The sequence below is a fragment of the Equus caballus genome, chromosome X (assembly GCF_041296265.1).
Source record: "Equus caballus isolate H_3958 breed thoroughbred chromosome X, TB-T2T, whole genome shotgun sequence".
In the NCBI taxonomy this organism is placed as follows: domain Eukaryota; kingdom Metazoa; phylum Chordata; class Mammalia; order Perissodactyla; family Equidae; genus Equus; species Equus caballus.
The window spans coordinates 63,375,959-63,398,888 of record NC_091715.1 but is presented as its reverse complement, the minus strand read 5'-3'; the positions used below and the strand labels follow the sequence as shown (position 1 = coordinate 63,398,888).

The window sequence follows — 22,930 nt, the reverse complement described above, 5'->3', positions numbered from 1 at the left end:
ATACCTTCTTCCTCAGTGGCTGTCAAAACACTCCTCTAATCACACCTAAGGGGCTCAGCCCTCTTTCCAGCTCACCCGATAGAGGAAGCTCTCTGCATGGAAGTGGACAGTGTGTAGGTCAATATCTTGGCCCATGGCCAGCATGTACCAGGCCACTCGTTCTCCTTGGTACATGGTAAGACCCCTGAGGTTGGCATAGACCTTTCCATTAATGGCTGTAAAAGAAGAAAAAAGTCTCTTATATCTCTCATTTTGACTTCTCATTACCACTTCCCTAGGGCTAGTCGTTATCATCTCTGATGTTAGCAGTAGCTGCCTAACTTCTCTCTTCTCTATTCCATTTGTCCCCCTTCGGTCTGTCTTCCACACTGGTGTTATCAGAGTGGGATTTCTAAATAACTAATATGGCCATGTAATTCTGCTGCTTAAAATACTTTAATAGCTTCCACCTGCCCAAAAGATCAAGTCCATGGCTCCTTAGCTCAGCCTACAAGGTCCTTCAAAATATAGCCCCAAACCACGTTCCCAGACTTATCTCCCACTATCTATCACATTTATTCCAATTAGGGTGATTTCTTCATATGCATGTTCTTTGTGTCCTTGCTCATGTTTCTGATCTTCTTTCCCAGAAATTGTGCCTCCTTTTATCCATCTTTTCAAAGCCCAGTAAAAGCTTTACCTTCTCCCTAATATAGTTCCTCCCAGTATCTTCCATCCCTTGCATTCCCTTCCACCTTCAAACTCCTCAATTATTCTCTGTACCACTCTTTGGAACTCACCAGAAAATGCTTTCTATGCTTCCTATCTTTTAATTTGTGGAAGCTCATATCCCCAACTAGGCTGTAGGTTCCTAGTAAGCAGGAAATTAATGTATATACTATAGTACTATGGTTTCCTTGCATTCGTCAGAACGCCCAACAGACACCTGAGCCTACAATATATATTTTAAAAAAGGATTGTCACATTATTGGAATTAATAATGATATTAATGCATAGGCCTCATATCTGACTCTTCCCAGGCCATATCCTATGCTCTAAAGACAACAAACTACTCATCACCATGTTAATTAACACTGTCAGGACTATGCCCAGGACACATTATCCCACTTCTTGTGTTCTTACAGAGGTAAGATAATTTCTATTCTACACCTCTAAAAGGGAAGTAATGGAAGGAGCATTTGTAGCCTGCTTTGTATTTACCCTCACCAAATTGTAAGTTTGAGAGAATGAACTAAACATGTTCAACTCTGCTCCTTCTGAATCTTCTCTCTCTTGGATCAGTCTGACCACAGAAGGGGGTACAAACAGATTTACTATCCCATTGTAGGGAATATTCTGTCCGTGCAAAGGAAGAGGGCTATTGTAGTCTGTGTATGTCAATGACAGGGTGGAAAATCTATTCATTGCAGGGGGAGTGTTAGCAAGTCCATGTAGTCGCAGAACTAAATTTAGTTTTCCAATTACCCTTCTCAATAAGCTCATATTTGATCTTAAACATCTGTTTCTTTCTCAATTGGTTCAGGAGTCTAGAAGGGAAGGGATGGATATTATTTACTTTCCCTCAGACTTCAACATTATTTATTTTTTTATCTCCAGTGCCAGCACTCAGAAAGAGTTCAACAAATACATGATAGACAGATAGGTAGATGGATTGATACCTGAAGAATCTGAACAAATGAACACATAAACAAACAGATGGAAATGGGCATTAGCCAAACCCTTGCACTAGCAAAATCTAACTGTGCCCTCATTCCCTTTTTGTCCTGGGAAATTTATTTCTTTGATTTTACAAGAGCTAAAAAGTTCACTTTGTAAAGTTTGTGAATCATCTGTTCCAATGTGAATCACTCATATCTTCATCAAGGGGAAATAGCTAGAATGTGTATGACAATGAGATACTACTTTTGAGGTTCATTAGAGTCACTATTAAACCTGTACCTTATCCTCAGATCAAAGAAATATTTCACTAGAGGGGATACTGAGAAATCACTTCAAACATTCCACTGCGCTTAAGTTCTCCCTCTCATTTGAGATTTTTTCTTATTTTTGAAACTATACACAGATTTCTAGAACAAAGGAAGGCTTGGATGCATAATTTCCTTCAAAAATCCATTTGAGTGTCAAAAAGCTCTTCCTTGTGTGTAATATAAACCCAGTAGGCTACTCTCTGAGGCTCTTCCCTTCAATTTTTCTATCTGTAAATTGAATTTTTGTTTTAAAGATAGACTAAAAGACAAGCTGTCCATTTGTCTATTTTGGAAGCTATTGAAAAAGCAGACCTCAGATTCAGAGTAGTAAAGAAATAAGATAATATTGAGAGACTAAGGATTTTAAAGCAGAGGGGTCTGAAGCAGCTAGCTCTCCAGGTACATTGAGGCTCATAAATGTTCATCTTGCATTCTCTAATATGTTAAAATGTGCTGGTGTCACCACAGCAACTTTATAGAGTCAGCTTCCTGTTTTCTGGGCACCTGACCTAATGTGGACCACCATGTCTCTAATTTGTGTATATAAATGTATAATAGTAGGAGATATTTCTTATAACTTTTCCCCATTCACCTTCCCATCTTCCCATCCTTTCAGGAATTATACTCCCTTAGGTAGTGATGGGCCTATCTGATACCCCCATGAAACCAGTGGGGACTTCTTTGGAAGAAAGGTAGGTTCTCTTTTACAGACCATGCATTTTATTGCTTTCCAAGAAAGTCTCATCCTGTAGGTTAACCCGGCCTGGTTCCTGGGGCCCATGGGTTGCCACATTCTCCTCCAAATACCAAGACTGGTTCTCATCAAAGATCAAGAATAACAAGGCAAATTCTCGGTCCACGTCACTCCGTCCTCCATCAGGCTTCAGGATGCCCTTTCGGCAGATGGCCAAGGGCCCCACTAGGCCACTATACATGTCCTGAGGATAGGAGGAAGGGGTAGAGAGTGAAAGAGTTGAGGTTGTTCCTGAGTGGCAGTGCTCTACAGGGAGGCAAGCTGACACCCAAGCCCACTCTGCCCTCAGAAATTCATCATAATATCTTACATCTATAAGCTTCTCCACTATATCACCTGAATTCATCCTCACAACCATCCTGGGACACAGGTAAAATGCTTTTGCCAGGCTGGACTATTCACTGATCTCCAAGCCCTACAAGCAATTTCACAACCCAGTGCCTTTTCTCACGCTGTTTCTTCCTCCTGTAATGCCCTCCCAATCACCATATCCCTTATTTTATGGCATACTGCTATTCAGCTTTCAAGGTTCAAAGTACATGTACCTTCCATTGTGAGGCCTTCTCCAGCTTCCCTTTTGTTCATCCCTCTCTCTAAGCAGATGTAATCACTCTCTCATGGACCTCCATAGCATTTTATATTATATGGTTTTAAGGAGCTGCTAATATGCTATATTTAAAATATATTTTTGTTATAATTATATTTACATTTACATTTATATATACAGTCAGCCCTCCATATACACGGGCTCCTCATCCACAGATTCAACCAACCACGGATCAAAAGCTCTACAATGTTTGCACCTCTACTGAATATGTGACTTTTTTCTTATTATTCACTAAACAATATAGTATAACAACTATTTACATAGCATTTACATTGTATTAGGTATCATGAGTGATCTAAAGATGATTTAAAGTATTTGGGAGGCTGTGCATAAGTCATATGCAAATGCTATGTCATTTTATGTAAGGATCTGAGCATCCATATATTTTGGTATCTGCAGGGGTCCTGGAACCAATCCCCAATGGAAACCTAGGGACGACTGTATTTAATGCTAACATTATTTCTGTATTTATCTGTCTCCTCCAAGTAAATAATACTCTTTGAAGTTGGGAACTGTATCTTATATTTATATCACCCAAAGCACCAAGTAAAATTCCTAAAATGTAGTAGGCTCTCAATAAGTGACTGCTGATAGCTGGCTGTGGATAGGTGGCTAGATAGATAAACCCACTTTCTGGATGAGGAAACAAAGGCAGAATGATTTGTCTAAAGTCACTCCAAAGGCAAGATAGAACCATATTTGGGGCTGGAAGCCCAATCTCTTGACAATCAATCTTGGGCTTTTTAAATGAGAGCTTGTTATCTTATGGGATCCAAGAAGAAGATACAAGGAAAGAAATCTTCAGAAAAAATACGTGATGATTACCTATTCCCTTCATCCCTCCTCCTGTCTACTAAAATAAGCCCAGCACTTTAGGAATTTTCCCCAAACCCTCAGCTCTAGTATTTCAGGGCTGGGCTCCTTATTACACCTGTTTAACAGCTTCTTTTTGCCAGGCAGTCTGCCCATTTCTGAGACTCACCTCCAGGAAGCTCATATTATCTTTACCTTGATGGGATCCACGGAAGAATAATAGATCCAGGAAACACATGCAGAATCATTGGGCCCAGGGCCAGATCTCTCTGGGATGTTCCATTGGTAAGTGAGAACCTCACCTAGGAAGGGTAAGAAGAATCTCCAGTTGGACCAGGTCAGAAATTTTTCTCAACTCCCAGGTATCCCAAGAAGTTGTGGTGGGTGAATCCCAGGATCTTTAAGGTCGTTCTCCATAATTTCCATACCAGTCTCCATTTTATTTTTGTGACTTTGTTCTTCACCCTCCTGGGACACCATCAGCCTCTCTTCATTGTTCCTATCCTTAAAGGCCCAGGTTCAATCCTCTGGTAAGGTAGCTCTGCTACTCTTCTCTCTGCTTATCATAGCCTCCCTTCTTTGGCTCTATTTTGGTTTGCTTTTCCTACTGCTGCCCCCTATATGCAGCTGTTTCCCCAAGGCTCTTTCTCCAGACCTCTTCTCTTTTTTCCACACTCTCTGCATGGAAACTTTTGGCCACCTTTCTGATGTCAATTATGATCTATTTATTGATGACTCTTAAATACTTAGCCTAATCTCCCTTGTTATTAAGCTCCAATATGAAATTTTCAATTATATACTGGTCATCTTTGAAGATTGTCTTGACAGCACATCAAAAAATAAAATTGATATGAACTCACCTCCTTCCTTTGAAAAAGGAACCCTGTTAATCTGTGCTCCCAGTGTCTAGTAATGACATTAAAACCCTCCTACTTACCCCGACTCAAAACTTTAGTCTTCTTTGTCTTCCCTCTTTCACATACTCAACATCCCACCAAAGGGAAAGTCCTATTGATTGTATCTCCACATTTACAGTCATATTCTTCTCCTTCCAATTCTTAATACTCTTACCCTAGTTTGGACTCTTATTTTCTCAACTGGACTATTACAAAACCTCGTAACATGTTTCTATGCCTCCAAGTCTTGCCCTCTCCAATCCATCTTCCAACTGATGCCATATTAATTTTTATAAAAGCTCTATTGAGATATAATTTGCATACCATACAATTCATCCATTTAAAAGTGTACAATTCAATGATGTTTAGTATAGTCACAGAATTTTGTAAGCATCACCACAATCAATTTCTGAAAAATCATTACCACCAAAAAAAATCCCTGCACTCCTTAGCCATCATTCCCTTGCTTAATCTACCCACTCATTCAAGCCCTGAGCAACCACTAACCTACTTTATGTTTATATAGATTTGTCCATGAACATTTCATACACATTGAATTATACAGGAGCTGACAGCAGCAAAATGGCAGGGTGAGGAGGTCCCAATGCTTGTTTCCCCCAACAATAACAACAAAAACAAGGAATATATAACTATACCAACAAAAATAGCTCTGAGAGAGCTTCTTGCTCCTCTCCCAAGAACTTGTAGCAGCCCAGTGGACCACAAAAAGTAAAGATGACCATATAGAAATGTGTAGGAAGTATCTTTCCTACTTCACCTCAGTCCAGCACAGCTAGGCACCAATAGGGAACCCCCAAGGAAGAAAAAAAAAGGCAGGAGCACCCCAGCAGCCCTTCACCACAAGGCAGCCTTTCTTGACACTGACCCCAGCTGACTGAGCTGCCTGGCATTCATGTCCTTCTCCTGCGTCTACAAGAAGGAGCCACCGCCACTCTGCACCAATTCAAGGAGAAGGTATGGATGCTCTCCTCCCCACAGAAGGAGCTGCCATCCATCACCTTGCCCTCAAAGGAGGAGCCTACACTGCCCTGCCTCTCACAGGAAGGAGCTGCTGCCCTGCCCCCTACCCAAGGAACCACTGCCAATCTGCTTCCCCCGCAAGGAGCCACAGGGCCTTTGCCTCCAGCTCCACAATGAGCCACTGCTATTATGTCCTCCTAGAGAAGGAGTTGCCACTGCTCCACTCCCCTAAAAGGAGCCACCACCACTACATCTTCCCAAGGAGGAGTCAATGCCATTCCTTGCCTTCCCTATCCAGAAGAAACTACTCTCCTTTCACCCCCCTTCCCATGACAAGCAGCTATCAATGCTGTGTTCTCCAGGACAAGGAGCCACCGATGCTCCCTTCCCCCATAAAGAGCCACCACATCTGTGTTCCCTCAGAGAATGAGCCACTGCTACAATGACCCCCACACATAAGGAGCTCCTGCTGCTTAGCCTCCCAAAAGAAGCAGGCTCTGCTGAGGCTCCCCTACTCAGAAGGAGCCACTGTGTTTACTTCCACCAGAAGCAGCTGCCACTTGGCCTCTCTTCTCCAATATGAGTTGTCCCTCTCACAATACATCAGCATCACTGCAGCAAAGAGTAGGCCCACACTGCAGAATTTTGGAGCCACAGCTACTTATGTGCATCCCAGACACAGCAGCCAGAGCTGCTGTGTGTGCACCCACATGTTGAACATGGTGCCAGAAGGGATGCCCTAAGTCATGACTGTCCCATGGGAAAATAAATGAACAGGAGGATCCAAGGACCTTCACTTTTGAGGACTCCAATAGCCCTTGCCACAACTGTGGACACCAGCAGACTTGGTCACTGAGGACAACTGCAGTATTCACTGACACCAACCTCAGGTGATGGACCAGCATGTAGACTTGTATACCGTGCCTTCCCCAGAGCCAGAGCCAATTCTGAACACCCACAAAGCCAAAGATGCCATGTCCCACCCAGCTGGTACCTTTGCATTCAACTGTAGGTGAAGGTATTTCCCCATAGAAGTCAGTCCACAAAGTCTGGAAGAAGTAATTGATCCTTCAAAAGTGGAGATATCAATGCAAGGCTATAAGAAATATGAATAATCAAGGAAATGTGACATTACCAAAAAAACCAATAATTTTGCAGTAGCCAACCTTAAAGCCATGGAAATCTACAAATTGCCTGACAAAAAATTCAAAATAATTTTTTAAACAAGTTCAGTGAGCTACAAGGAAACACAGATAGACAACTCAGTTAAATCAGGAAAACAATACATGAGTGTTGGCTGCTATACATGTATATATATATATGAACCTCATGGTAACCACAAACCAAAAACATATTATAGTTACACAAAACATAAAGAAAAGAGAATATAAACATAACACTAATAATATCATGAAACCACAAGGGAAGAAAGCAAGAGAAGAAGAAAGGAACAGAGAAGAACTACAAAAGCAACCAGAAGACGATTAACAAAATGACAATAAGTACATAGCTATCAATATTTAATTTAAATGTAAATGGACTAAATTATCCAATAAAAACACATAGGATGGCTGAATGGATAAAAAAAAATCCACGAATATGCTGCCCATAAGAAATTCTATTCAGATATAAAGATACAAATAGACAAAAACTGAAAGAATGGAAAAAGATATTCTATGAAAAGAAAGAGGGTAGCAATACTTATATCAGACAAAATAGAGTTTAAATCAAAACTGTAACAAAAGACAAAGAAGGACATTGCATAATGATATAAAGGGGTCAATTCAAGAAGAAGATAAAACATTTGCAAATGCTTATTTACCTAATTTAGGCTCACCTAAATATATAAAGCAAATATTAACAGATATAAAGAGAAAAATTGACAGCAATGCAATAGTAGTGGGAACATTAATATTCCACTTACATCAATGGATAGATCAACCAGACAGAAAATAAATAAGGAAACATCACCCTTGAATAACATGTTAGACCAGGTGGACTTCATAGATATATACAGGACATTTCATTAAAAAAACAACAGAATACACATTCTTTTCAACTGTACATGGAAAATTATCCAGGATAGATCACATTAGGCCAGAAAATAAGCATCAATAATTTTAAAAAGATTAAAACCATATCATGCATCTTTTCCAACCACAACAGTATGAACCTAAAAATCAATTACAAGAAGAAAACTGGGGAAAAAACACAAACACATGGAGACTAAACAACATGCTATTCAACAACCAAGGAGTCAACAAAGAAATCAGAGGAAACCAAAATATCAGAGGAAACCAAAAAATACATTGAAACAAATAAAAATGGAAACATAACCTTCCAAAATCTATCAGACGTGGCAAAAGTAGTCCTAAGAGGGAAATTCATAGTGATGCAAGCCTACTCCAAGAAACTAGAAAAATCTCAAGTAAACAATCTAACTTTACACCAGAAAGAACTAGAAAAAGAAGAAAAATTAAGCCCAACATTATCAGAAAGAAGGAAATAATAAATATTAGAGTGGAAATAAATGAAATAGAAAAAGTGAAAAAACAACAGAAAAGATCAATAAAACTAAGAGCTGGTTCTTTGAAAAGATAAACAAAATTGATAAACCTTTATCCAGACTCATGAACAAATTCACAGGTGAATTCTACCAAACATTTAAGAACAGTTAGTACCTATCCTTCTCAAACTATCCCCAAAACTGAGGGGGAAGAAATGCTTCCAAACTCATTTTACAAGGCAAGCATTACCCTGATACCAAAATCAGACAAAGACACTACAATAAAAGAGAACTACTGGACAATATCCCTAATGAAAAAATCATCAACAAAATATTTGCAAACTAACTTCAAAAATATATTAAAAGGATCATACACCATGATCAGGTGAAATTTATTCGAGGGATGCAAGGATGGTTCAACATCTGCAATCAAGCAACATGATATACCACATTAACAAAACACAGGAAAAAACCATATGATTATCTCAGTTGGTGCAGAAAAAGCATTTTATAAAATTCAACATCAATTTATAACAAAAACTCTCAACAAAGTGGGTATAAAGACAAAGAACCTCAACACACTAAAGGCCATATATGACAAACCCACAGCCAACATTATACTCAATGGTTTAAAGCTGAAAGATTTTCCTCCAAGATTTAGAACAATACAAGGATGCCCACTCTTGCCCATTTTACTCAATATACTGCTGGGAGTCCTAGCCAAAGCTATTAGTGAAGAAAAACAAATAAAATGCACCCAAATTGTAAAAGAAGTAAAACTGTGACAGTTTACAGATGACATGATACTATATACAGAAAAGCCTAAAGACACTACCAAAAAACTAGTAGAACTAATGAATTCAGTAAAGTTGCAGGATACAAAATTAACATACAGAAATGTGTTGCATTTCTATACAATGAGAAGGAACTATTAGAAAGAGAAATTAAGAAAACAAATTTAGAATTGCATCAAAAAGAATAAAATACCTAGAAATAAATTTAAAGCAGGAGAGGGAAGACCTGTACTCTGAAAACTATAAGACACTGATGAAATAAATCAAAGATGACATTAATAAATGGAAAGATATCCCATGCTTATAGATTGGAAGAATTAATATTGTTAAAATGTTCATACTACCAAGGAAATCTACAGATTCAATGCAATCCCTATCAAAATGTGAATGGCATTTTTCATAGAACTAAAACAAATCATCCTAAAATTTGCATGTACCACAAAAGACCCCAAATAGCCAAAGCAATGTTAACAAAGAAAAACAAAGCTGGCAGTTTCACACTTCCTGATTTCAAACTATACTACCAAGCTATAGTAATCAAAATTGTATGGTACTGGCACAAAGACATCTGTGACACAGATCAACGGAACAGAATAGAGAACTCAGAAATAAACCCATGCTTCTATGGTCAATTAATCTACAACAAAAGAGGAAAGAATATACAACAAGGAAAAGACAGTTTCTTCAATAAATGGTGTGAAAACACTGGACATCTACATGCAAAAGAATAAAACTGGGCCATTTCTTACACCATATACAAAAATAAAATCACAATGAATTGAAGAATTAAATGTAAGACCTGAAACCATGAAACTGGTAGAAGAAAACATAGGCAGTAAGCTCTTTGACATCAATCTTAGCAATGTTTTTTGGATCTATCTCCTCAGACAAAGGCAACAAAAGCAAAAATAAACAAATGGGAGTACATCAAACGTAAAAGCTTTTGCACAACAAAGGAAACCATCAACAAAATGAAAAGGCAAACCAGTAAATGGAAGAAGATATTTGCAAATGATATATCTGATAAGGGATTGATATTCAAAATATAAAAAGAACTCATACAACTCAATATCAAAGAAAGACAAACAATCCAATTAAAAAATCAGTAGAGGAACTGAGTAGACATTTTTCAAAAGAAGATATACATATGGCCAACAGGCACATGAAAAGATGCTCAAAATCACAAGTCATATGAAAAATGCAAAACAAAACCACAATGGGATACTCACCTAGGGGGTATTGTGCTAAGTGAAGTAAGACTGAGAGAGAAAGATAAATACGGTATCACTGTCTGATTTCACTTATGTTTGAAATCTAAAAGACAAAACAAATTAAGAAACCAAACTGAAACAAACTCATAGATACAAAGGAGAAACTGGTGGTCACCAGAGGGGAGTGGTGTGGGGGGATGGGCTAAATCAGTGAAGAGGATTAAGAGGTACAAACTTCTAGTTACAAAATAAATGTCACAAGGATGTAACGTGCAACACAGGAAACATAGTCAATACTATTGTAATAACTTTGTATGGTGACAGATGGTTGCTAAATTTATCACAGTGATCATTTAGTAATGTATATAAATGTTGAATCACTATGTTGTAAACCTGAAACTAATATAATATGCTATGTCAACTATACTTCAAAAAAACACTCCTCACCATGAATTTCAAGGTTCTACATAATATCTCTGATTCTTGTTTCTCTCTCCAAATTCATTTCCTACTCTTCTCCATCTTGCTCAATATGCTACAGCCATACTGTCTCCTTTTTATTCCTTAAACACACTGAGATCATTCCTGTCTCAAGGTATTTGCACTTGTGGGTCAAGCTGTTCTGAAATTTTGTTAATATTGCTGTTTCCTATGTATAATTCAAGTATCAGTCGAAATATCACTTCCTCAGAGGGGCCTGTTCTGACTATAGTAGCCAAGCTTCCACCCTTGTATCCAGAATACATAAAGACCTCTCAAAACTCAACAATGTGAAAGCAAATAACCCAAATAAAAATGGAACAAAATTTGAAAACACACTTCTCTAAAGATGACATATATATATGACAAATAAGCACATGAAAGTTTTCTTCATCATTATCTAATTGGAAAATGTGAATTAAAACCACAATGAGATATTATCTGTCAGAATAGCTAAAATAAAAAATAGCGAGGGGCTGGTCTGGTGGCGCAACAGTTAAGTTCGCACTTTCTCCTTCGGTGTCCCGGGTTTGCCGGTTCAGATCATGGGTGTGGACATGGCACTGCTTGGCAACCCATGCTGTGGTAGGCGTCTCACATATAAAGCAGAGGAAGATGGGCATGGATGTTAGCTCAGGGCCAGTCTTCCTCAGCAAAAAGAGGAAAATTGGCAGCAGATGTTAGCTTAGGGCTAATCTTCCTAAAAAAAATAATAATGATAACACCAAATGCTAACCCAAATCTAGGAAAACTGGATCACTCATACATTGCCAGTGGGACTATAAAATGATATAGACACTCTGGAAAACAATTTGGGAGTTCCTCATAAAGTTACACATCCCCTTACTGTATGACTCAGCAATGCAACATCTATGGATCTGCTATAGAGAATGAAGAACTATGTTCACATAAAAGCTTCTATACCGATACGCATAGCAGTTTTATTCATAAGAGCCCAAACTAAATATAACTCAAATGTCCCTTAACAATGAATGATTAAACAAAATGTGGTGCCTTCAAGACATATCCTTTGTCAGGATATATGTATATACCCAAATATATACATATATATATGTATATAAAACTGTACAGATGGAAGACAGATAAGGGGTTGCTGGGGGAGGGCGGAGATTGTAACTGTTATGATTCCTAATTATTGTAGTGGTTACACTAATTTATACATGTGTTAAAATTCATAACTTGTATACCAAAAAAAGGCAACGTACCTGTAGAGTAAAACAACAACAACAACTACGGAAGTTCAGAAGTATTGATCACTAGAGAAGGTATTATAGAAGAGTTGAGGCTTGGCCTGAATCTCAAGGAATGAGAAGGGCTTAGGCAAGCACAGTCATAGGGGAAAGCATCCACATTCTTCATTCATAGAGCTGCTGAGTTTTATTGAACACATAGTATTTGCTGGGTGTTTGGGATAGAGTAGTGAACAAAACAACATGATCCCTGTCCTCTTCAAATCTAGTGGGGGAGGGAAATAATATATAAGTAAACAAATAAAAACTTATGAATCATAAAGTGGGGTAAGTGCTATGACCTTGTGAAGATCCCTATCTTCCTCCACCTTCTTTTACCATGACTCCACCCTTTTACCCATCTAACCTGAATCCCCCCATAGCCATGGTCAGCACTTGAACTATTCTTTTACAGATGTCCTCAACTCTCATGTCCTCTTGCCTACTCTGTTACATACACCAAATACCCTCCACCAACTCCAATCTCATTCATGACACCTTCCCCTAAACCAGTGGTCATCAAAATATAGTCCCTGGACCAGCAGCATCAGGATCTACCTAAGAACTTATTAGAAATGAAAATTATTGGAACCTTCTACACACCTACAGAATCAGAAACTCTGTGATAGATTGTCACTCCACAATCTATGGTTCAATAAGCCTTCCACGTAATTCTGAGGTTCAGTAAAGTTTGAGTACCACTGCCCTCCCTAGATCTATCTTACAATTTGCTTTCTCAGATCTTAGACCAGGAATTGCTGAGCACAGCTGGAAAAAATTGTACAACTTTGCATATTGCTGCCTCTTCAAACTTATGATTTACAGCCTCAGCTGTGTCCTCAGTGCTGCCTGACAATTCTTTTACTTGCTCTTCATAGCTCCCTGTCCTGTTCCCCATGGTGACAATTCCAAACTCTCACCACACTCAAGCCCCATCTGTTCCTTACCTCCTCACTCTCAATAGCTGACTTTATCTCCAATTCTTTAGAACAATAATGTTAGTAAACACTTATAATTCCATAACTCATTTAATCCATACAAAAACCCTAAGAGAGAGATATAATTTTTAATTCCATTATATAGATGAAGTACCTGAGGAGTATAAATGTTAAAAAAACTTTGCAAAAATAATACGTCATAGCTGAAATTTGAGCCCATGCAGTTTATCTCCAGAATTCCTGCTCTTACCACCACTCTATGAATGCTCTCATCCCTTGTACTACCACTCCCTATCCCATCAGCATATCTGTATCCATATCCACCAAGCCCTCAAGCCTCAGAGGGAGAAATACTCCTATTCCAACTCAAGGCTAATACTTCCATGAGAGCTCTCGGTCCCAATCCCTCCCATTTCTTGCCAGACTTGGTTCTCCTCTCCCTCATGGATCTTCAACCTCTCTACTGCTGGTTCCTTCCCACATATAAATTATGTTCAAGTCTTTCCTTTAGCTCTCCCATTTCCCTCAAGCTACTGCCTTTCCCACCCTATCTGTCTTCCTTCACAGCTAAGCTTTTTGAAAGTTTTGTCAGCATTTACTGTCTCTACTTCCTCACCTCCTATTCACCCCTCAATCTTGCACAATCTGGCTTCTACTACTTCTACCACTCCACCAGAATTGCTCTTGTCATAACCTGTATTATGGGTCAATTTGTATGCCTCTCAATTTGTATATTGAAGTCCTAACCCCCACTACCTGAGAATGTGACCTTATTTGGAAATAGGGTCTTTACAGAGATAATCAATTTTAAAGAGTTCATTAGTGTGGTGCCTAATCCAATTATAATTAACATCCTTATAAAAATGGGAAATTTGGACACAGAGACACACATAGAGGAAAGACAATGTGAAGAGACATAGGGAGATGGTGGTCACCTACAAGACAAGGAGAGAGGTCTGGAACAGAGCCTTCCCTCACAGTTCTCAGAAGGAACCAGTCCTGCTGACACCTTTATTTTGGACTTCTAGCCTCCAAAACAGTGAGAGAATAAATTTATGTTGTTTAAGTCACCCAGCTTGTGGTACTTTGTTATGGTAGACCTAGCAAACTAATACAACCTCCAACAATTTCCATATTGTCAAAACCAACAGATACTTTAGAGCCCTTTTGTGTTGTCTGGACTTTATGCTTCCTGTCTCAAAGCTTAAACCAAACCATTATGCTAACCTGCCGTCACCCAGAAATATGCAAGTGACTGACTCTCTGACAGTGTTCCCAGCAATTGCCCAGGAAGCTCCTCACTAAGCTCATGATTTCCTTCTATTCTGGTACAAGCCTCCTTGTCCACCTTACTTTCTCCTGTCTCCCATTGCAGCTTGGCTCCTGCACTTTGGAACCCAATTTTGAAAGATGAATGAATGCAACTGGGGATGTTTGACCCCTCCCTTCTCCACTGAAGTCCCCAAACCTGACTTCATCCCTTCTTTTGCCCTGAGATACTTATTTCTTTAACATGCTCCAAGCTAGGAAATTAGCTACATGAAGTTTGTGAGTCATCTGCTGTAATATCAAACATTCATCTCCGCATCAAGGAAAAGTAGCTAAAACCTGTGAGTCAACGAGACACTATGAGTCAGGCTGCATTAGAGTAACTATTGCAGTAATGCTTTGTTTACAGATCAAAGACGTTATGCTAGTCCTTTGAAAGAGGAGAGGTTATTAAAGCAAGAAGTTTAAACACATATCCCCTCTGGCACATCTCAAACTGGACTGCAACAATGGGACCTTCTTTTCCCTACCTTTTCTAGTTTTAGCATCTCAAAACAACTTCCAAAGCCAGCTTGTCTAGCTTGCTACCTAAACAAAGGCTGCCTGGCTGCCAAAGGGTGCAGGATGGGGATGAGAACAGTATGCAAACATTATTCTTATCTTCTGTAGTATCTGACACCTTAAACCACTGCTTCCTTAAAACTGTTTGACGTTTGCATACCACTCATTCCTGGTTCACTAACCAATGTGACATTCCCTTTTGGTCCCTTTCATTAGTTTACCTTTCTCTACATATCTCTTCTTTTCATATAACTGTATTTCTGGTTAGTAAATAATATATGTACATACAATGTGTGTAAATGCAAAGAAAAAGGTCTAGAAGGAAACACACAAAATTAATAAGATGAGTTACCTCTGGGAAGATGGCTGAGATTGAGGGTGGGACCAAGGAGGCTTTTGTTTATCTGTACCTATTCTATTTTATAATGAGAATGCATTCACGTATTACTTCTATGATTAAATATATATATATATACACAAATAAAACATGTTCAATGCTGAAAATTTTAGAAACTATGAAAACTACAAAGAAGAAAATTAAAAACACTGTAATATATTATATAGATATTAGTATTCTCTTATATTTAAGTACATTTCTTTTCACTGCATATAAATATATGTGGGTTGGTAGGTACATGTATATGTATATATACATATGCATATTTTCTTATTTTATAAAATTGGAATAATAGTTTTTAATATAGTTTTGGAGCATGACATTTTTTTCATTTAACTTTACATCATCAGCACTTTCCAATGCTATTAAAACACTTCAAAAGCATGACTTTAATGGCTAAATAAACTCTACATCTTATAGATTTACCATAATTAATATAACTGCTTTCTCCTTGTGGGACATTTCGGTTGCATCCACTTTTTTTTCCAATAATGCTGAAAGGTTATACCAATTTAAACCCTCAAGGGTGATGCACATTACATTGTGTCCTCAGTAACACTGAGCATTACAATTTCAAAATATCTTTGACAATTTGAAAATCAAAGAATAAAACACAAACTACAAACACACACAAAAAGAAAGATTGGTTTTACTTGGAATTCATTATCTGAAACCTAAGATGGGTCCTTTATACTTTTCAGCAGTCTTATTCTATTCTTCAGAAAATCATGTTTTTCCACCCTCTGAAACAGCAGTTTCACATATTCTCCTTTTGCTTCAAACTTTATGTCCCAGCACACCCACCTTGACATCACTGGTGGCCTTGCCCCAGATTTGAATCAGAAAACTGAAACCGTCAGAAGAGAACTCTCATCATTCCATTCCAAATATGCAAATGTCTCAGATTTGCACCAATCTTCTCTTTATTGTGGTCCAGTTACAAACAATAAAGTATCTTTTCTCTTATCAAATATGAATTTCTCTCATTCATGCTCTGTATCTCATCTCCTATCCATTTTCACTTATCTTAATCCTTTAGATTCTTTCTCCCTTCTTCCCTCCCTCCCTCCCTTCTACATCATTATCAGTCTCTCGCTACTGGGTCATTGTCAACAACATTTGAACATGCTCTAGTACAGTACTATCCAATATAGTAGCCATTAGACCCATATGGCTAGTGCAGCTGAGACACTGAATTTTTTATTTTGTTTAATTTTAATTAATTTAAATTTAAATAGCTACATATGACTAGTGGCTATGTTATTAGACAGTTCAGCCCTAGAATATTAAATTTAAAATCTTCCCTGTATTCCACATTACCTTCCAACTATGAAATTCCATAGTTTTCACAGCCAAGCCTCCAAAAATGTTGTTGATACTCTCTACCTTCACCTCCACACCTCCTTTCACTCTTTGGTCCATCTAACCTGACTTCTGTTCCCATCACTCCACTGAAATGGCTCTTGTCAAGATCACCAGTGACTTCAATGGTGCAGTCTTCATTAGTTTCCTATTGCTGCAGTAACATATTACCACAGATCTAGTGGCTTAAAACAATGCAAATTTATATTCTTACAGTTGTGTAGGTCAGAAGTACAAAATGGGTCACACTGGGCTAAAATCAATGTGTTGGCAAGGGTATGTTCCTTTCTATAAAGGCTCTAGAGGAGAATCAATTTCCTTGTTTTTTTTCTAGCTTCTAGAGACTGCCTGCATTCTTTGTCTTGTGGCCCCTCCCTCCATCTTCAAAGCCAGCAACAGTGGGTCAATTCTTCTCATGCTGCATCACTCTGATCTCCTCTTCTGCCTCTTTCTTTCACTTGTAAGGAACCTCGTGTTTACACTGGATACACTGGATAGTCTAGGATAATTTCTCTATCTAAAATCAGCTGATTAGCAACCATAGTTCCATCTGTAGCTTTACTTCCCTGTTGCCATGTAACCCAACATATTTACAGTTTTCAGGGATTAACATGTGAACAGAGGCCATTTGTTTTTGCCTACCACACAGTCCAATGGTCACTTTTTTCCGCAAACTCCTTCCACTTCTCAGAAGAATATAACAAGTGACCACAACCTCATTTTTAAAATACTGCTTTTCTTTGTTTCCTTGACACCATGCTCTCCTTGATTCTTCCTACCATCTTAGTCACCTTTCCTACTAGACGTTTAAATGCTTCATTTCTCTGTAACTCAGTTCTGGTCCCTCTTTGCTCCACATCCTCCCCTCAGGTAATTTATTTTAGTCCCAGGGCTTTAAATATTATCTATATATTGCTGACTGTCAAATATATATCTTGAGGCCAACCCTTCCACATTTCCTGCCTTCAGATTATATCTATATCTATATCTATCTATTTACATATCTATATATCTGACTCCTTACCCCATGTGGATGTCTTATGGACATCTCACATTCAAATTTGTTCACAAATCTACTGTGTTTCCCTTCAAGCTTAGTCTTCCCCTAAAGAACCCTCATTCTCATTTCTGTGAATGGCATTAGAAATTACCCACTTGTTAAAATAGGAAAATCCAGAAGTCACGGTGGGTATATACTAATAAAAGAAAGAAAAGTGCAAAAAGATATAACCATCATAAACATATATGCATCCAATAATAGAGGCCTAAAATTTATCAAGCAACATCTGACAGGACTTTGGAGAGTAAATATTACAACAACAATTATAGCTAGGTGTTTTAATACACCCCTCGCTGAAACTGTTATATCAATCAGAACAAAAATAAGTCAATATACCAAAGTTCTTAAAAGTGAAATTAATAACCTTCAGCTAGTAGATAGGTATTTGCTAGCTGCTCTATGACAATCAGAATATTGCTATAAAGGTGTGTAAAAGTTTGTACCCCAAATTCACTATTCAAATCAAAACCGTATTATAATTTAATTGTTTGTGGCCATAAAAAGAACCTAATTCCAAAACAATATAGATTGTACTATAACCATAGCTCAGCTCTCCTGATAAGATCACATCTCAAGTTCCTATTACATAAATATGCAGTGCATTTGCCCTACACTCTTCCCCCTTCTTTCCATAAATCATCACTGTCCAATAGAACATTCTATGATAATGGAAATGTTCTATATCTGTACTTCAATATGGTAGCCACTAGCCACATGTGACTACTAAGTGCATTAAATTCAGCCAGTGTGATGAGGAACTGATTTTTCATTTTATTTAATGTCAATTAACTTAAGTTTAAATACACACGTGGCTCATGTCCACCATATTGGACAGTAAATCTCTAAAGTTTTAGTTCTTCATGGACTCCAGTATTTGCTTCTGTCAGATGCCTGGAGACATTACCAATCTCTTGTTAAATTCAGATAATTCCTTTAACACATTATAGTTTACTTACTTTACATTATAGTATTTGATTATTGCAAGTTCATTGAGTTATGCTCAGAAACATAATCCTCCTAGTAAGTTCAGTAAATGTTAAATAGATAATTATACAGAAATCCTTGGAGGTCTGTTACAGGTGTTATACAGTATTTTAGTAATGTTTTGGGAAAGTGGTTGGGGTTCTTAGATGACTGGAAATTTATCATTTTCCCCATTTGAAAGAATGGAATATAGATTTACACTATCAGAAAATTCACTCTTGAACATGTTTTCAGAAATGAATTAAATTCAGGTAACAAATTATTTTTGTATATAAAATTCCTACAACCCCAAAATAAAATTTAAACTTTATTTTTAAGCACATGAGGAACATATACAAAGATCAACTGTTCACTATACTATAAAGGAAGTCTTGGTAAATTCCAAAAGATCAAAACCACACAAATCATGTTCTCAGACAATAATACAATAAAATTAGAAAATAATTATGAAAGGATAGTTTTAAAAGTCTAAAAAGAAATGATAAATGAAGAACATCATTTTACAATTCCTAATAAAATAATGGACCAAGAAAGTAATTCATCAGTGTATAAATACTTTTGACAATACATAAACCTACCAAACAATATAACACAAGTAAAAACATGACACCCAGATATTATGTGCCTCAGTAAGTGATGCAAATGAAGTACACATAACCACATATGAAGTATTCCTTACTAAAAAAATTAAACCTCTAAATCCAAAGACAAGTTGAAGGAATACAAGAGACAGAAAATCATTTAAAGGGACGCAAAAATGGTGCTGAAATAACTGAACATCCACATTAAAAAAAAAGAAATCTAGACACAGATCTTACATCCTTCACAAAAGTTCATTCAAAATGTATAACAGGCCTAAAGCTCAAACATAAAACTATAAAACTCCTAGAAGATAACAGAGGAGAAAATCTAGATGACCTTGGGTTTGGCAATGACTTTTTAGATATGATACCAAAGATATAATACATGAAAGAAATAACTGATAAGTAGAATTTCATTAAAATTTAAAACTACGTCTCTTTGGGAAAGCCTATTAAGAAAAAGAGAAAACAACCCACAAATTGAGAAAAGAATCTTCGCAAAAGACATGTCTGATAAATGACTGCTATCCTAATTATACAAAGAGCTCTTAAAAGTCAACAACAGGGAAATGGACAATCTGATATAAAAGTGGGCAAAATACCTGAACAAACACCTGATCAAAGAAGATCTATAGATGAAAATAAGCATATGAAAAGATGTTCAACATCATGTGTCTTTAGGGAATTGTAAATTAAAACTATGAGACATCACTACACATCTATTAGAATACTGAAAATCCTAAACACTGACAACACCAAGTGCTGGCTAGGACGTGGAACAACACGAGTTCTCATTCATTGCTGGTGAGAATGCAAAATGTTATAGCCACTTTGGAAGACAGATTGGCAGTTTCTTACAAAACTAAACATACTCTTACCATAGAATGCAGCAATTGTGCTTCTCAGTATTTATCCACGAGTTAAAAACGTATGTCCACATAAAAATCTGCAGAGGGATGTTTATAGCAGCTCTACTCATAATTGGCAATGCTTGGAAGCAACCAAGATGTCCCTCAGTGAGTGAATGGATAATTAATTTTGGTATATCCAGAAATGAAATGTTATTCAGGGTTAAAAAGAAAAGAGCTATCGAGCTATGAAAAGACATGAAATAACTTTAAAGAAGCCAATCTGGAAAGTCCACATACTATATGATTCCAACTTTGTGACATTCTGGAAAAGCAAAATATGGAGATAGTAAAAAGGTCAGGTGTTGCCAGAGGTTATAGGAGAGAGAGATATGAAAAGGTGAAGTTCAGAGGATTTTTAAGTCATGAAAACTATTCTGTAAGATACTATAATTCTGGATACATGCCATTATACATTTGTGCAAGCCCATAGTCTGCACAATGCTGAGAGTGAACCCTAATGTAAACGGTGGACTTTAGGTGATAATGATGTACAAATGTAAGTTTATCAATTACAACAAATGTACAATTCTCATGTGGGATGTTGATAGTGGGGGAAGTTATGCATGTGTGGGGGCAAAGGGTATATGGGAATTCTCTGCTTTGCTATGAATCTAAAACTGTTCTAAAAATTATAGTCTGTCAAAAATTACAGACAGTGAGAAAATAATTGCAATATCATTAATGAATGATTTGTTTCTATAATAAAAAGACTCCTTTAAATAAATTTTTTAAAACACCCATAGAAAAATAGCAAAAGATGAGAAAAGGGACTTCAGCGATGGTACAAATAGCCAAATAATGGATATATGCTCAACTTAAATGGTAATCATAGAAATGCAAAACAAACTGAGGAGAGGTCTCCTGGGATCTGCCAAGCCTGGGCTCAGAACCAGATGGAATTAGTCTATATTGGCTTGTCTTCCACTTTTCTAACTATTGACTACATTTCCCAGAAGTTTCAGTGGTTCAAGTCAGCTTTTCACAATTTCCTTTCTCTGACAGAACTTGTGGGACTGTCTCCCTGGTTTGGGAAGGAGTGCAATACAAGACTTCAAGGAACATGAAAAAATAAAGAAACATGTCCCACCAAACACAATTTTCTAGTATCTGACCCCAAAGAAATGGAGATGTATGATTTTTCTGATAAAGAATTCAAAATAGTTGTTTTAAGGAAGTTCAGTGAACTACAAGGAAACACAGAAAGACAATGCAATTAAATAAAAAAATTAGAGATAACCATAATGAGAAACTTTTCAGAGATATATAAATCATAAAAAGGAACCAAGCAGTAATATTGGAGCTGAAGAATACAATTAATGAACTAAAAAAATGAAATACAGAGCATCAACAGTAGACTTGATCAACAACAAGAAAGAATATGTAAACTTGAAGAAAGATCATTTGAATTTATCTAGTCAGAGAAGAACAATGGAAAAAAATATAAAAGAGTGAAGAAAGCCTACCCAAATTATGAGAAACCATAAAGCATAGAAATTATACATTATGGGAGTCCCAGAAGGAGAAGAGAAAAAGAAAGGGACAGAAAGCTTATTTAAAGAAATAATGACTGGTAACTTCTCAAATCTGAGGAGTGGCTTGGACAGCTAAGTTCATGAAGCTCATAGGTCCCCAAACAGAATTTACCAAAAAATATCTTCTCCAAGATACATTATACTAAAACTGTCTAATAACAAGATCAAAGGAGAATTTTTAAAGCTGCAAGAGAAAAAACAATCCTCATATACAAGAAAACACACATATAAGACTATCAGTGGATCTCTCAGGAGAAACCTGGCAGACCAAGAAAGAGGAGGATGATATATTCAAAATGCTAAAAGATAGAAACTTCCAACCAAGAATACATTACACAGCCAAGCTGTCCTTCAGGAATGGAAGAAAGAGACTTTCCCACACAAACCAAGAGCCGAGAGTTCATCACCACTACATTTCTCTCAGAAGAAGTGCTACGAGTTCTTCAAGCTGAAATAAAATGCCTCCAATTAAAAACACAAAAATATATGAAAATACAAAAGCACATGGGTAAGGTTGAGAATATAGTCAAATTCAAAATACTGTAGTATGGTAGTTCATTAACTATTCAATTCTAGTATAATGGTTCAAGGACAGAGCATTTAAAAACCATAGCTACAATATTTTGTTAATGGATATACAACATAAAAATAGATAAATTGTAACTTCAAAAACATTAAAATGTGTGTGTGGTAAAAGGGTAGAGTTTTATATGTGATCAAAGTTAATTTATCAGCATAAAATATTTATATTTATAAGATAATTTATGGAAGCCTCATGGTAACCCAAAACCAAAAATGTATAGTAAATACACAAAAGACAAAGAGAAGGATGTCAAAGCATACCGCTAGAGAAATCATCAATTCACTAAAGAAGACAGCAAAAAGAAAGACAGGAACTAGGAAACTACAAAACAGCCAGAAAACAATTAATAAGATGGCCTTAGTAAGACCTTACATAGCAATGATTACTTTAAATGTAAATGGATTAAATTATTCAATCAAAGGCATAGAGTTGCTGAATAGATTGAAAAAACAAGACCTAATTATATGCTGCCTACAAGAGACTTGCTTCAGTA

General features: G+C 37.1%; 1 protein-coding gene across 1 annotated transcript in view; it reads right to left on the bottom strand.

Annotated features, from left to right (window-relative positions):
- Positions 1-22,930, bottom strand: part of HEPH (hephaestin) — a 114,965-nt gene that overhangs the window by 8,885 nt on the left and 83,150 nt on the right. The window contains exons 16-18 of the mRNA XM_023633451.2: positions 4,337-4,443; positions 2,680-2,905; positions 76-215 (exon numbers count right to left, since the gene is read on the bottom strand). Of these exons, the coding sequence (XP_023489219.2) occupies positions 76-215; positions 2,680-2,905; positions 4,337-4,443 (473 nt within the window). The remainder of the gene's footprint in view (positions 1-75; positions 216-2,679; positions 2,906-4,336; positions 4,444-22,930) is intronic.